Source organism: Penicillium odoratum, assembly GCF_028828045.1.
Source record: "Penicillium odoratum strain IBT 22623 chromosome Unknown utg000004l_segment0_segment0, whole genome shotgun sequence".
NCBI lineage: Eukaryota > Fungi > Ascomycota > Eurotiomycetes > Eurotiales > Aspergillaceae > Penicillium > Penicillium odoratum.
The window spans coordinates 1,308,861-1,321,594 of record NW_026643146.1 but is presented as its reverse complement, the minus strand read 5'-3'; the positions used below and the strand labels follow the sequence as shown (position 1 = coordinate 1,321,594).

At 49.8% G+C, this 12,734-nt stretch overlaps 5 protein-coding genes across 5 annotated transcripts; 3 read left to right on the top strand and 2 right to left on the bottom strand.

The window, feature by feature from the left end:
- Nucleotides 1–647: 647 nt before the first annotated feature.
- On the top strand, nt 648–2,304 carry N7520_004752 (uncharacterized protein; the record flags this gene model as incomplete). Its single annotated transcript, XM_057138686.1, has 2 exons — nt 648–1,749; nt 1,811–2,304. 2 exons carry the CDS (start codon nt 648–650, stop codon nt 2,302–2,304), a joined length of 1,596 nt encoding a protein of 531 aa, XP_056996893.1.
- A 1,040-nt stretch (nt 2,305–3,344) lies between these two features.
- On the top strand, nt 3,345–4,280 carry N7520_004751 (phosphoglycerate dehydrogenase; the record flags this gene model as incomplete). The annotated part of the gene is made up of 1 exon (XM_057138685.1): nt 3,345–4,280. The coding sequence occupies one exon, from the start codon at nt 3,345–3,347 to the stop codon at nt 4,278–4,280; it is 936 nt and encodes a 311-aa protein (XP_056996892.1).
- Nucleotides 4,281–4,893: 613 nt separating this feature from the next.
- On the bottom strand, nt 4,894–8,416 carry N7520_004750 (condensin subunit YCG1; the record flags this gene model as incomplete). The annotated part of the gene is made up of 2 exons (XM_057138684.1): nt 4,894–6,297; nt 6,359–8,416. 2 exons carry the CDS (start codon nt 8,414–8,416, stop codon nt 4,894–4,896), a joined length of 3,462 nt encoding a protein of 1,153 aa, XP_056996891.1.
- Nucleotides 8,417–8,653: 237 nt separating this feature from the next.
- N7520_004749 (cysteine synthase A) lies at nt 8,654–9,830 on the top strand (the record flags this gene model as incomplete). The annotated part of the gene is made up of 2 exons (XM_057138683.1): nt 8,654–8,774; nt 8,833–9,830. 2 exons carry the CDS (start codon nt 8,654–8,656, stop codon nt 9,828–9,830), a joined length of 1,119 nt encoding a protein of 372 aa, XP_056996890.1.
- Nucleotides 9,831–11,941: 2,111 nt separating this feature from the next.
- On the bottom strand, nt 11,942–12,590 carry N7520_004748 (translocation channel protein TIM22; the record flags this gene model as incomplete). The annotated part of the gene is made up of 3 exons (XM_057138682.1): nt 11,942–12,280; nt 12,337–12,432; nt 12,492–12,590. The coding sequence occupies 3 exons, from the start codon at nt 12,588–12,590 to the stop codon at nt 11,942–11,944; spliced, it is 534 nt and encodes a 177-aa protein (XP_056996889.1).
- Nucleotides 12,591–12,734: the final 144 nt, after the last annotated feature.

Here is a 12,734-nt window from a genome sequence, read left to right as displayed (position 1 = left end):
TGTTTTTCAAGTTTACTTAGATATCTAACAATTATTTATAAGTAGGCTCTATCTCTTCTATCGTGAATTAGATTAAACTACTATAAAGCATAAGATCTTTAATCGTACTTAGCTTTAGACCACCAAACTAATAGTAGCAGTATCATATACTAAGTTACAACGCCTTTTAACCCTTGTATCTATAGCTAGGATAGAAAAGTTATTACGTGGAATCTACAGAAGAATTAGGTATCTACTCTTACTTTCTTTCTAAAATTGCTGAGTATTAAGAAGAGTTGTACATAGATAGATAAGACATTGAAGCCTTTTCGGCTACAAAGAGTAGATATAGTAAGAGATAGACATACTTAAAGATAGTAAGATAACTTATCCTGATCTAAAGGGCACTCAACTCCTACCGCAGAGGCTAGCAATTGACTTCCATGAGGCAGTTACAGGCGGGGTAAACTCCGTCGGCCCAATGTGGTCATCACGGGAGCATGAGGCAATGCCAATAAGACTCCTTAAGGATCCTCTTCCATACCACCATTTATTCCCACGGACTCTGGTGCCTCTTTCGAATCCATTCAGTATACCCTATACTGCATAAAACTATCAACATTAAAAACCCTCTACGAGTAAAACAATATCAACGAAATTTCTGTGGAATGTCGACCGTGACACAGACTCCAGATTCCCAAACGGCAACCGGGCCATTGCGGGAGCAACTGGAAATTGAAGATGTTCTCGTATATCCCACTGGGTTTAATCGAGGGCTCGTCATCTTCTCAATTCTCCTCTGCGTCGTCTTTGTCGGTCTCGACATGACCATCGTCGCGGTGGCCGTCCCCAGTCTCTCCAACCAGTTCAAGCAGCTAAACGACATTGGATGGTACTCAGCATCCTACCAGCTAATCGCTAGCAGTTTCATTTTCTTCTTCGCCAGGCTGTACACCGTCTTCCCCATGAAAGCCATCTTTCTAATCTCCATTTTCCTATTCGAGCTCGGCTCGCTCCTCTGCACCGTCGCCCCGACCAGTGCGACGTTCATCCTGGGCCGTGCCATCGCAGGCTTAGGCAGCAGCGGTATCCAGACAGGCAGCATTGTTCTGCTGGTCAGTCAACTGCCTGTACACAAGCGGCCATTCTGGACCGGGTTCGTAGGCGCAGGCTCAAACGTAGCCATGGTGATTGCTCCCCTTATCGGCGGTGTGCTAATCGACGCCTTTTCCTGGAGGGCTTGTTTCGGAATCAACCTACCTATTGGTGCCATTGCAAGCGGGTTTATCACATACGGGTTCCAAATGCCGGCGAACCCCCCTCACGAAGCCGGATTGTCCATGGTGGAAAAGTGCAAGCGGCTCGATATTGTCGGGACGTTGGTATTCGTGCCTGCCACTATCTGCCTGCTCATCGGGCTACAATGGGGCGGCGTCAAATACGGCTGGGCTGATGCGCGAATTATCGTGCTGCTGGTGCTATTTCCCGTGTTCATCGGTGTCTTTGCGTTCATGCAGTATCGTAAGAAGGAAGATGCTACCCTTCCCCCGCGCATCATGAAGCAGCGCAGTGTCCTGGCTGGGGCTTGGTTTAATGCTTGCAGCAATGGTGTCCTCGCCGTTACCGAGTACTACATGTCGATCTACTTCCAGGGGGTGCGCGGGCTTAGTGCTACGAAATCTGGCGCTATGGGCTTGCCGCTCTTTGCGGGTATGGCTGTGACGGCTCTCGCGGCCGGTGCAGGAACCACATGGATGGGGTATTATTACCGTAAGTACTAGCCTATCCCCCTGGAAGGAAGGATAATTAACGATATCTATATTCATTTCAGCTTTTATGCTCATCAGCTCAGTCCTCACGCCCATCGCCTCCGGACTACTCACCACAATCGAATACAATGACGCTCTGGTTAAAATCATCCTACTCTTGACCTTTCTCGGCGCCGGCGTGGGCCTGGGACTTCAAGCGCCAGTGTTCGCCGTGCAGACCGTTCTCCCGGACAAGGACATCGCCACCGGGGTCGCAATCACCGGGTTTACGGGGCTTCTCGCATCTGCACTTTTTGTTTCGGTTTCTGCAGTGCTATTTCAGAGCCGATTGGCCATTGAAGTGGAGCGGCATTCGCCGGGGACTAATCAGAGCATCTTTGACCATGGGGGCCTGGTGGATGTGAGAAAGCAGATTGGGTCTGCTAGACTCGGTGCTGTGCTTTCTGGATATGATGAGGCGGTGATTCAGACGCTTTATATCCCTGTTGCGTTGGCTTCGTTATCGGTTTTGGCGAGTGTGGCAATGGAGAGGAGGAGTGTGAAGAAGACTCAGTGAGCTATTTTTCACACACACACTCTCTCTCGATATGCAATGGATTTTTGGGCATGCTTGATACATATCCATATTGTTAATATGCCCCTCGTTGGTGGTCACTCTCTCCATCGTTGGGTTGATGTTAGGGTTAGGGCGAGGTGAGATGATATTAGGGCGGGCAACCATGTCGTTACGTGAGAAATCGTCCTCGTAATAATTGCCATAATTTTCTCAGAACAAGGAATGATGTTGCTACGCTGGCAGGTCTGTGGGATCAGCCCGAAAATGCGGATGCAAATCGCAGGCTGGGGACATTCGGCGAGTGCGTGAGACATTTGAGCTGGCATTTCACGCAGGATCGGGTGAGATTTCCACCGATTAGGGGAGAAGGTGTTGGTCGCGGGATTTCTGGAGACGTTTGATGAGTATACTCCGTAGAATTCTAATGATAATATAGTTGCATAACATTCGCTTCCCTTGTTCCTGTTGCAGGCTTAAATGCTTGGTCATCAAGGCAAGAATCTGGATAATGAATAATTGGGATACTCTGCAAAGCTTGTCTCAAGGAGTACGCTGAGTTTCTATCCGATGTTATGCAAAGGTTGACAATTCATTGGGTATCATGATGGACTTTTACTCCGTTGGCGAACCCTTTTGCGATAGGTTTCCCGAGGCTAGAACCACCACCAATCACAATGACAACTTTGTGTTTGACGGAGAAGCGATTTTCTACCTTAAATGATACATGCTGTCCCGCTGTATTTACAACGAATTTCAAGATATTTCTTAAGTAGTCGTTGTCATTTGTTTTGACCCTGGTATAAGTCACTTTCCCGGCTATTGATCGGACGGTTTCCGAGTCGGGGAATGAACCAGCTGGTTCGTCGCTCATATCGCCGAGTGCGGGGTTCAATGACTTCACCCCCACGCCTTTTCTCCAGACGCAAAGGTATTGGTGCGAAAATACGTCAACCGGTGGGGGTCTTGGTAATCATTGAAATACACTTGTTCCACGCAAACAAATTTTCATTGTCCTATACTCTATCAATCGCATAACAGCCATGAAACTCCTCTACCCCACCTCCGTCCCACTTGACGTCCAGAGTCTCCAGGGTTTCTCAGTCTCTCTTCACCCCTACGATGTAAAGGTTCCAATCCCAGAGGAGCTGATTGATGCCGATATCCTCGTTACTTGGGCCAACGCCGCCGACAACCTCAAAGATGCCGCACAGCGCATGAAAAACCTCAAATGGATCCAATCCCTGGCAGCTGGCCCCAATGACGTGTTCGCCGCTGGATTTGATCGCTCAAAGGTCATCGTGACAACCGGTGTAGGCCTGCACGACGGTCCCGTCGCCGAGCACGCGCTCGGCCTCCTCCTAACCGGAGCCCGCCGCTTCTACGAAATGCGCGATTACCAACTCCAATCTAAATGGCCCGGTCACCTTGGCGGCTCCTTCCCCCGAAGCGACTTCACTACATTGCGCAACTCTCGCGTGTTGATTTGGGGTTTCGGTAGCATTGCTAAGAAGCTCACTCCCTACCTGACCGGTCTTGGAGCTGAGGTGAAGGGCATCGCTCGCAGCCACGGAGTGCGAAACGGTGTCGAGGTTTTCGGTGAAGATAAATTGGCCGAGCTCTTGCCTCAGACGGATGCTCTTGTTATGATTCTCCCTGGATCTGAATCAACAAATAACGCCCTGAATGCCGAGAGGCTCAAGTTGCTGCCGAAGCACGCGTGGCTCGTTAATGTTGGACGGGGAACATCTGTTGATGAGGATGCGCTGGCGGATGCGCTGGAGAAAGGTGAAATCGCGGGCGCTGCGCTTGATGTGTTCAAGACCGAGCCTCTTCCTGAGTCTAGTCGGCTATGGAAGACTCCTAACCTTGTTATTTCTCCACATGCTGCTGGTGGAAGGCCTGAGGGCTGCACTGAGCTCATTGCGGATAACCTGCGACGCTACTTGGCTTCGCAGCCGCTCAAGAATGTTTTATGACTAGCACGGGATACCAAACTTTAAATAGACCATAGATGTCAATGGAGGAGAGTTATATATTGGCTATACCTGTATTCATTGCAAGTCGTCGTTATCTATTTCGACTACGAAGTAACGAATGTTGGCGCTGAACGGCCTTTCTAAAGTTGCCTAAGCTAGGAGTAACTTTGGAGATATGGAGACATCAACAAGCGTAATTGCCTAATCCACAAGAAAGTAACGTTCATTGATTTTGACAACGTATCCCGGGTGACCAGTCGGCAGCTAGTGGACGAGGACTATCATTCAATGAAACCAAATTACGGGACATGTCTGGCCATGATGGATTTATTGACGAGCAATATGTAAAGGCTCGCGACGAGAGAGAATCTGTCACAAGTTCGACAAACCTGCAATTGAGTTAGATGGGAGTACATCTAGCAATTCTCTAAATCTACTTTCATATTCAATGTGTTCAATGAGATGGCATTCCACATAAGAGATAGATGGGAAACCAAGAAGATCATGTACAAGTTTACCAAGGCAGTCCCCGTCCTCAAAATGAATACCATAAAACCCGGGAATCAAAACTCAACAAACGCCAATCCCACAAATACCAGACATTGAGATATCATCACGCATCAGTAATTTCGTCCTTAATAACCGTTCCCATACTTGTATCATGATCATCCTCGTCTTCCTCCATGATGCTAGGCTCTATGGAAACCATACTCCGGCTGGCACCACCACCCTCGATAGATGGACGCACGCTACCAGATCGAATACGGCTAATGTTGTGCTCATCCTCGTCCTCTTCCATGATACTAGGTTCCACAGAGACGTGGCGACGGTTGATCCCAGAAGGCTCAACAGAACGCCTTACACTAGCGGAGCGGACACTGCCGACATCACTCTCGAGATCCTCTGTACCAGCGCGAGGGCGTACACTGGCCGCACGAGCATCTTGAGCAACAGCGAGAATCTTCAGAACGGCGTTCTTGGCCTTGACTAAAGCGTTCCGGCTGGAAGCTTCACCAGCAAGACCCTCATCGATGGTCTGGTCGAGCAGTTCCTTTACCTCTTGAGCGAGCTGGATGTTGTCAGGCTCGATCTCAAGAGCCGTGGCGCTACGAATACTCGTTCGGAATTGGTCTTCGCCTTCTGGAGCACGCGATCCAGCGCGAGCCGGTGGTAATGTCGGCGCGGAAACGTAAAGCTTGCTCAGAAGAGAGAAAATGAGCTTGCGCTCCTCACGCGAACAGCGAGTAGGCCCAACATTGACACCCAGGACACGCTCCAAGATGTCTTTGACTAGAGCGAGGTGTACCCAACCACAGGCCGTCGAGCTTGCTGTTCCACCAATCAGAACACGCTCTCCACCAAGACCAACAACACGGCGTTCATCGGTCCATTCAGCAAGCATTCCCACGACACCCGTCATGAGCGCCTTGACTTCACGCTCGCCAACGCTCTCATCAACTTCTCCGTCGCTATCTTCTTCGGCTTCAAGAGAATAATGTTCTTCAGCAGCGTTCATGACGGCACGGATAACCGGCACAGCAACTCGCCGCATGTGCTGGATGTTATCCAATCGAGAGTGACAGTACACTGGGAAGAAGTACGCTAGAGACTGCCGAAGAGCGGGATTTCCCTTTGTGCGTGGGTGGAAGAAGGCCACCACCAGCGATAGCAACAAAGTTTCGACGGAATTTTGGTTATATTCCTGAATGGTTGGCGGAATGTTGGACCCCGAAGGTGTGAAGGTATTGGTAAGCAAAAGCTTGGATAGAGCAGTGGCAGCAGCAGACTGCACACTGGGTGGAGAGCTCGCTTTTAGAGCGCGTGAAAAGACCTTCAGCAAGGGCTTCTGGATGGGGGGAGTCGTTACGGTTTCGCCGTCAGATTGAGTGATTGGAGCGAGGAGGGAAGGGTGGGTCGTAATCATATCACAGATAATTTGCAATGCAGTCACTTGCAAACCCTCATGACCCTTGCTGTAGCAATGAATGAAGAGTGTCATATTCTCTTCAGCGAGGTTCTAACACGTATATTAGCAAGAATGGTCTTTTAGTTTCTGGTCATAGGAATAGTGAACAAACCTTGTCAAGCAAACAGCAGAGACCCAAGCACAAGATACCGCGTTCTCGAATGGGAGCTTCGTGGCTTCGAACAGCAGGTACAACGAGATTGTTCAACATCGTAACAAGATTCATGCTCTGCTGCAGGTTACCCTCGACATTTTGTAGCATGCATTGGGCGATATGTAGACATTTCATGTTGACCACGATCTCTCGAACAATCTTGGCCTTCGCTTCTTCCTTGTTGAATGGGACCGGCTCCTCTTCACCTGGAGTTTCAGAGCGATGACGGCTGCTGGCATCATCACTAATTTCTGACTTCGCAGAGACGAAGCTATCCTCCGTTGTGATTGTGTCGTGTACTTCAGCGATAGCTTCAAGAACGACGCTGCAGAATTCACCCTCACCGGCGCGATCTGGGCCACAGACGCATCGCAGTGCCTCGACTGCAAGTTTGGTACAGTCTTCTGGAAGCTCTGGCACAGCCAATGACTCGCGAAGGAGCGCAAACATTTTGCGCCGACCAACTTCATCGCTGTAGTCCAGAGTAATGGCAATGTGAAGGAGTTGTTCGACAATGAACTCCTGCTCGACAGCATCTTCATCATTTGCATCGCCAGATTCCTTGGACGATTTTTTCCGTTGTAGGAGCTCGTTCATGTATTTGGCGAGGAAATAGCCAAGCGCGGTGACTTCCGGCATCTTCTCCTCAGCAAGGCTCTCGTACTTTCCGTCGTTCTCGACGCGGCAGAAGTCGTTAAACGATCGCAGTAAGAAGGCAGATTCGGCTGTAAGAGACTCCCAGAAGGGTTCATCGAAGACCATCGCTTCTCGATAATCCGCACGACCTTCCCAGAAGCTGCGCATCGCCTCATGGGCGATTCCGCTTTCCATGCCCGTGTTGGCGACATCGATTCTCTCAAGTAATTCAAGAAGAGCGTTGATGTTGGGAGGTGAGCGCTGAGAAGTTGCACCCTCCTCCTCTCCGGCGTTGGTACCCGCACAATCCTCCACCCAGCGATCATAGAACAGTTTGCCGGTTGCTTTGCGAACGCTTTCATCACGGTCTCGCAGACCCCAACGGAGCAACTTCTCTCTCATAGATAGGGACAGGTGGCGGAAATCGCCTAGCATAGGCAAAAGTCGAGAGTATAAGGTACGTCGGGTTGCAGCGTCGAGATCGCGGGCTCGTTCAAGAAGATAGGGAAGAGTCACCGGGGCCAGTGGGAGGTTGGCGAGAAGGTTCTTACGCACATCAGCGCTTGTATCGTTTTGCATGATTTCAATCAGCTTTTCCAGGAGCGCGGTGCCATTGCCATCGTCGTCTTCTTCATTACCAGCCAGTCGTGCAAGGCCCAGAACAGCCTGTACACGAACTGATGATTCCTTATCGCGGATTCGCTTCAGTAAACCTTGTTGAATAGTGTGATATAGTTCATCATCAATTGACTCCAGGGTGTTGACGATGTGTGCGACAATCTGAGTGGCGCGGAATCTTATCATCTTGTCCTTTGCACCAAGGAGGGGGACCATCAAGGCCACCAAGCTTGAAGTCAGACGCGAGGTGGGGGTTTCGGGCGAAGTTTGCATCTCATATTCGTCATCGGCGTTCGAAGCAAACAACTCGTTGTCTTTCTCGGAAGCATGAGCGAGGAAGGTGTCCATGAAACGAATGATGCGGTCTCCGACGGGCTCAGACTTCTTGATGGGCAGAATTCGAAGCATACAACGACCGACTTCAACGTTGAATTCCTTCTCCGGAAGAGTTTCCTCCTCGGGAAGCACAATCTCCTCTTCCTCTTGATCCTTTCCTTTTTTATTTTTTCGGGCAATTCCACTGCAAATTTCTTGTAGTTTTCGCAAACGCACTACAAGCTTGCGATGGCCTGTAGTTGAGCGCTGCGCATCTGCGAATATGGCACACACATCACGGCGGAGGTTAGGTGACGCTTCAGGGAGCGCCGGTTCATCGGGAATCGCAAATGATGGAGTCACTGAGGGGGCACGCCCCGCAGAGGGTTGTTGCGATGACCTGCGCGTCGTCGCAGAGGTCGATCGGGCGGCGACTCGGCCGGGCATGGTGGGTATGTGTTATCGGGGGCGCGATTAACAAGAGACAAAACGCATGACAGGGCGCGCATCCACAGATGAAGCAAGGAAGAAAGGGCAAATGCGGGCGGTAAACAAACAGCCCAAACGGGGAAGGAACGATAAGCGGTCACCTGACTTTGATGGCTGACTCATCCCCGCTATCGGAGACCCTGAATGCCCGATCATAGCTCATTCATCACTATATTTCGCATTGTACTCGTCACAATGTTCCGCCAAAGTATTCGTCGCTTTGGCACTACAGCCGTTCGTGCCGCTGCCGAGAGCAGACCCGCTTACACTTCTCGGGTGTCCACAGCGCAGGGCGTTGTCAATGGTCTGACGGAAGGTAGGTTGATAGCTCAGATGCGGGTTCCGAGCGATTAGCTTACAGGTCCATCATATAGCAATTGGCAATACTCCTTTGATCAGATTAAAGCGCCTCTCCGAGGAGACTGGATGCAATGTGCTGGGCAAGGCCGAATTCCAGAACCCCGGTGGAAGCGTGAAGGATCGGGCCGCGCTGTTTGTCGTCGAGGATGCCGAGAAGAAGGGACTCCTTCGGGCTGGGGGTACTGTTGTTGAGGGCACCGCTGGTAACACCGGTATTGGTCTGGCACATGTGTGTCGGTCCAAGGGCTACAAGCTGGTGATCTATATGCCCAACACACAGTCTCAGGGAAAGATTGACTTGCTTCGGTTGCTCGGTGCGGAAGTGTACCCTGTCCCGGCCGTCGCATTCGACAACCCTGAGAATTACAACCACCAGGCACGTAGGCATGCCGAGTCCTTGACCAACGCAGTCTGGACCAACCAGTTCGACAACACCGCGAACCGTCAAGCACACATTGAAACCACTGGACCCGAAATTTGGGCGCAGACCGGCGGCAAGATTGACGCCTTCACATGCGCGACCGGAACCGGTGGTACACTTGCTGGTATCACACGCTATCTCAAGGAAGCCAGTGATGGTCGCGTTAAGAGCTTCCTGGCTGACCCACCAGGTAGTGTGCTGCACAGCTACATCCAGAGCGGTGGTAAGCTCGTCGACCGCTCAGGTGGTAGTATCACTGAGGGTATCGGCCAGGGCCGTGTGACCGACAATCTGCAGCCCGACATTGACTTGCTGGATGGCTCCCTGAACATTAGCGACGAGAAGACCATTGAGATGGTCTACCGCTGCCTGGATGAGGAGGGTCTCTACCTGGGAGCCAGCTCTGCTCTAAACGTGGTGGCTGCTAAGGAAGTTGCCGAGAAGATGGGCAAAGGCAGCACTGTTGTGACCATTTTGTGTGATGGTGCTTACCGGTATGCTGATCGGTTGTTCTCCAACACTTGGCTTGAGAGCAAGAAGCTGCGCAGCTCTATTCCCAAGCACCTGGAGAAGTACATTGTGCTGCCTTAAATCAACTCAATTGAGTTGATGTGAATAGATATAAAATGTATTTTTCTTGATTGTTGACCGATTTATCAATTGATACATGTACAACCCCCCGGCCTATGTGAATATTTGCTGCCTCCAGGGCTGCCCTCCTGCAAAAGACATACAGTACAAAGACACCTAATCCTGTACCTACCGTAGTATCTACCCTAGTATGGATTTATATCTTTAGCTACGGTGTACTATAAACGTATATCTAACATATCTATAGATGTTGAATTGCGTAGCAAAAAACCAATAATTGCAAGTTTGATATTGTAGGGTGCGAATGATTTCGGAGCCATTGATATGTTCCTGCGTACGGACTAGAGTGTACAAGAGTAATTTAGGGTTTACACGGCGCAATTGCCGGAAGTTTTTCTCGCTACACAAGCTGATGCTTTAGTAGTTATTGGTTAAATGTTAACCGAAAATGTATTTTATATACCCAAAGGCCGTGCTTGTTCTCACATCACGCCCGGGAAATGTTGGACTTACCGAACAATCGAACCCCTAAAGAGACAATAAAACTCGTGGACAATATAATCGATTTTTTCCTTTGCGGAGGATATGGTACCTTTCCCATCCTGCTTGATCACAGACTCCACTACGTACCAAACGCACCATACCCGAGGAGGCCTTTCATATGTCATACCTTTTATGGACCATATCGAAATTGGGAACCTGCAACCGAGAGCCTGAAAATAGCTCTTGCGATCAGTGCCGTCAACCGCAATGATGTTTCCGGGCTGGAGAATGTTTGCGAAAAGGACCAATTCATCATCAGAAAAGAGGGTAGGCGTTTCATGATTTCCCCATGTACAGTTGCGGCAAAAACAGGCAGTTAGAATATAATCGAGCTGGTTATAAGGCACTGGGTGCCACACGAGTTTCCATGGTCTCCTCTTGACCATGGTCGAGAAGAAAAAATACTGACGACCTGCATACGTGCCGGAAACCTGAAAGCAATAAAACTCTTTCTCCGGTTCTTTCTGGGCGACGAAAAGAAATATGATCCGCTCCTGGAGCCTGCGGCTAGAGCATCACTATATATGAAGGAACACAGATCGAAAAAGAGAGGGGAAATCTTCAAATTGCAAAACTTCTTGTACGAGCCATTCATACAGGCTATCACATTCGGGCAAGTGGATATGATCCAATATATGCTTGACCGTGGCGCTTTGAACTTCGAAGGGCATTAGAAATTCCATGGGAAGGGAGCGTTGTTCACAGCTCTGCATGATTGCCCACTGAGGGAAAGATCGTCAATTTTGAAACTCCTCTTGGATTATGGTGTTGATCCAATTCAGTTGTGCTTGGGAATTCCGAGCACTCCATTTCAAACAGCCGTCTACAAAGGAGATGCTGTGTCAGCTGCTACATTGGCGGAGTATGGCGCAGATTTCCATGCCGCATCGTTGGGTTCCCATCCAGCACGCACAAAGCCACTCTTATTACAAGCTATTCAGCATCGATCTGCTACATTAGTTCAAGTGTTGTTCAATATTGGGTTTGATAGGGTATGTGACTGGAGGAAGAAGAGGTACACGGTCCATGATGGAACGGAGGAAGGAAATTTGAGAAAAATACACTCCAAATTGAGATGGGACCAGGAGGAAGAAAGCACGGTGGGATACTGTGTTACTGTACAGAGATTGAGCCACCTCAAGAGTAAGTAGGTACATTCATGTCCAGAAATATGAAATGGAGAATTTCTCAATATTGGGTGCTCAAAGGAGCTTCATCCGTATCGAACATGTAGATATAATACATAAGAGTAGAGAACGCAGAAAACCGAGGACAATAATCCAACTTATTTGGAAGTCGAGATAAGCCGTCAAGTCAGATCAAAAGCAGCCACGAGGAACATGAAGATCCCCAGCAAACCACTTTTGAGCGCATTATGTGCAGCAGAAATATATCCCACAAGAGGTAAGCAAAACCCAAACGCCCTCTATGCTTCCGTTCTATCCAAAAATTCGCCAAAGTGCCGTAAAAAAGAAATACAGACTGAAAACAAGTAACGGAATCAAAGGTATCGAAACAAGCCAGCCGACGACGGTGAAGGTGGCGGGTAGTCGAAGTCAAGATGGAGTTTAATCATCGGACTCCGGCATGCGCATGTAAGCATCAATAGCAGCACTGAATGCCGCAAAACCCGCACAGCCAAAAGCAGCAGCCTGCGGGCCAGCCTTTGCACCCAGGATACCACCAGTCATACAACCAGCCGCGACACTGTTGGTCAAGTCGTTCTTTGCGCGCAGACCCTCAATACAGCACTCAGTTCCAGAGTAGAGCGCACCGACGATACCGAAGTTTTTAGCAGAGGACCAGGAACGGGCACCCATGTCCTTGAAACCGCGGCGGACCTGCTCCCGCCAGGGGAGTTCGGAGATTGCGCGACCTTGCGGGGTGAAGGTGGAGTCGTATGACATCTAGATAACATTTTGATTAAAAGGTGATTAGAGGAGCGGCATGCGAATCGACTTACACTGGCCATGAAGAGACCGAATGCACCACCGAGACCGAATCCCATGGTACCGGAAATAACTGTCTTGACGGGGCAAGATTCCATACCAGCTTGCATCTGTTCGCGTGAGGTAAGTCAGGTGGCCTTGGAAGCGGAATTGTCGACGAGGAACATACCATCTTGACCATTGCCTGTTCTTGCTCGCTCATGCCGGCGTTTTGGTTTCCTCCCAAGCCGCCCATCCCCATCGGCTGTCCCATACCCGGGGCGTTCATGATGATTTATTGTAAGTGAGGCGTTGAGCGGGTGTACTTTGTTGGTGATTTGGCTCGAGGAAGCCTGGCCTAATAGGACTTGAGGAGTAGTGAGATCCCCTAAGGAAATTAAGACACGAACCGACGGAGCGCGGAGTGTCTTGC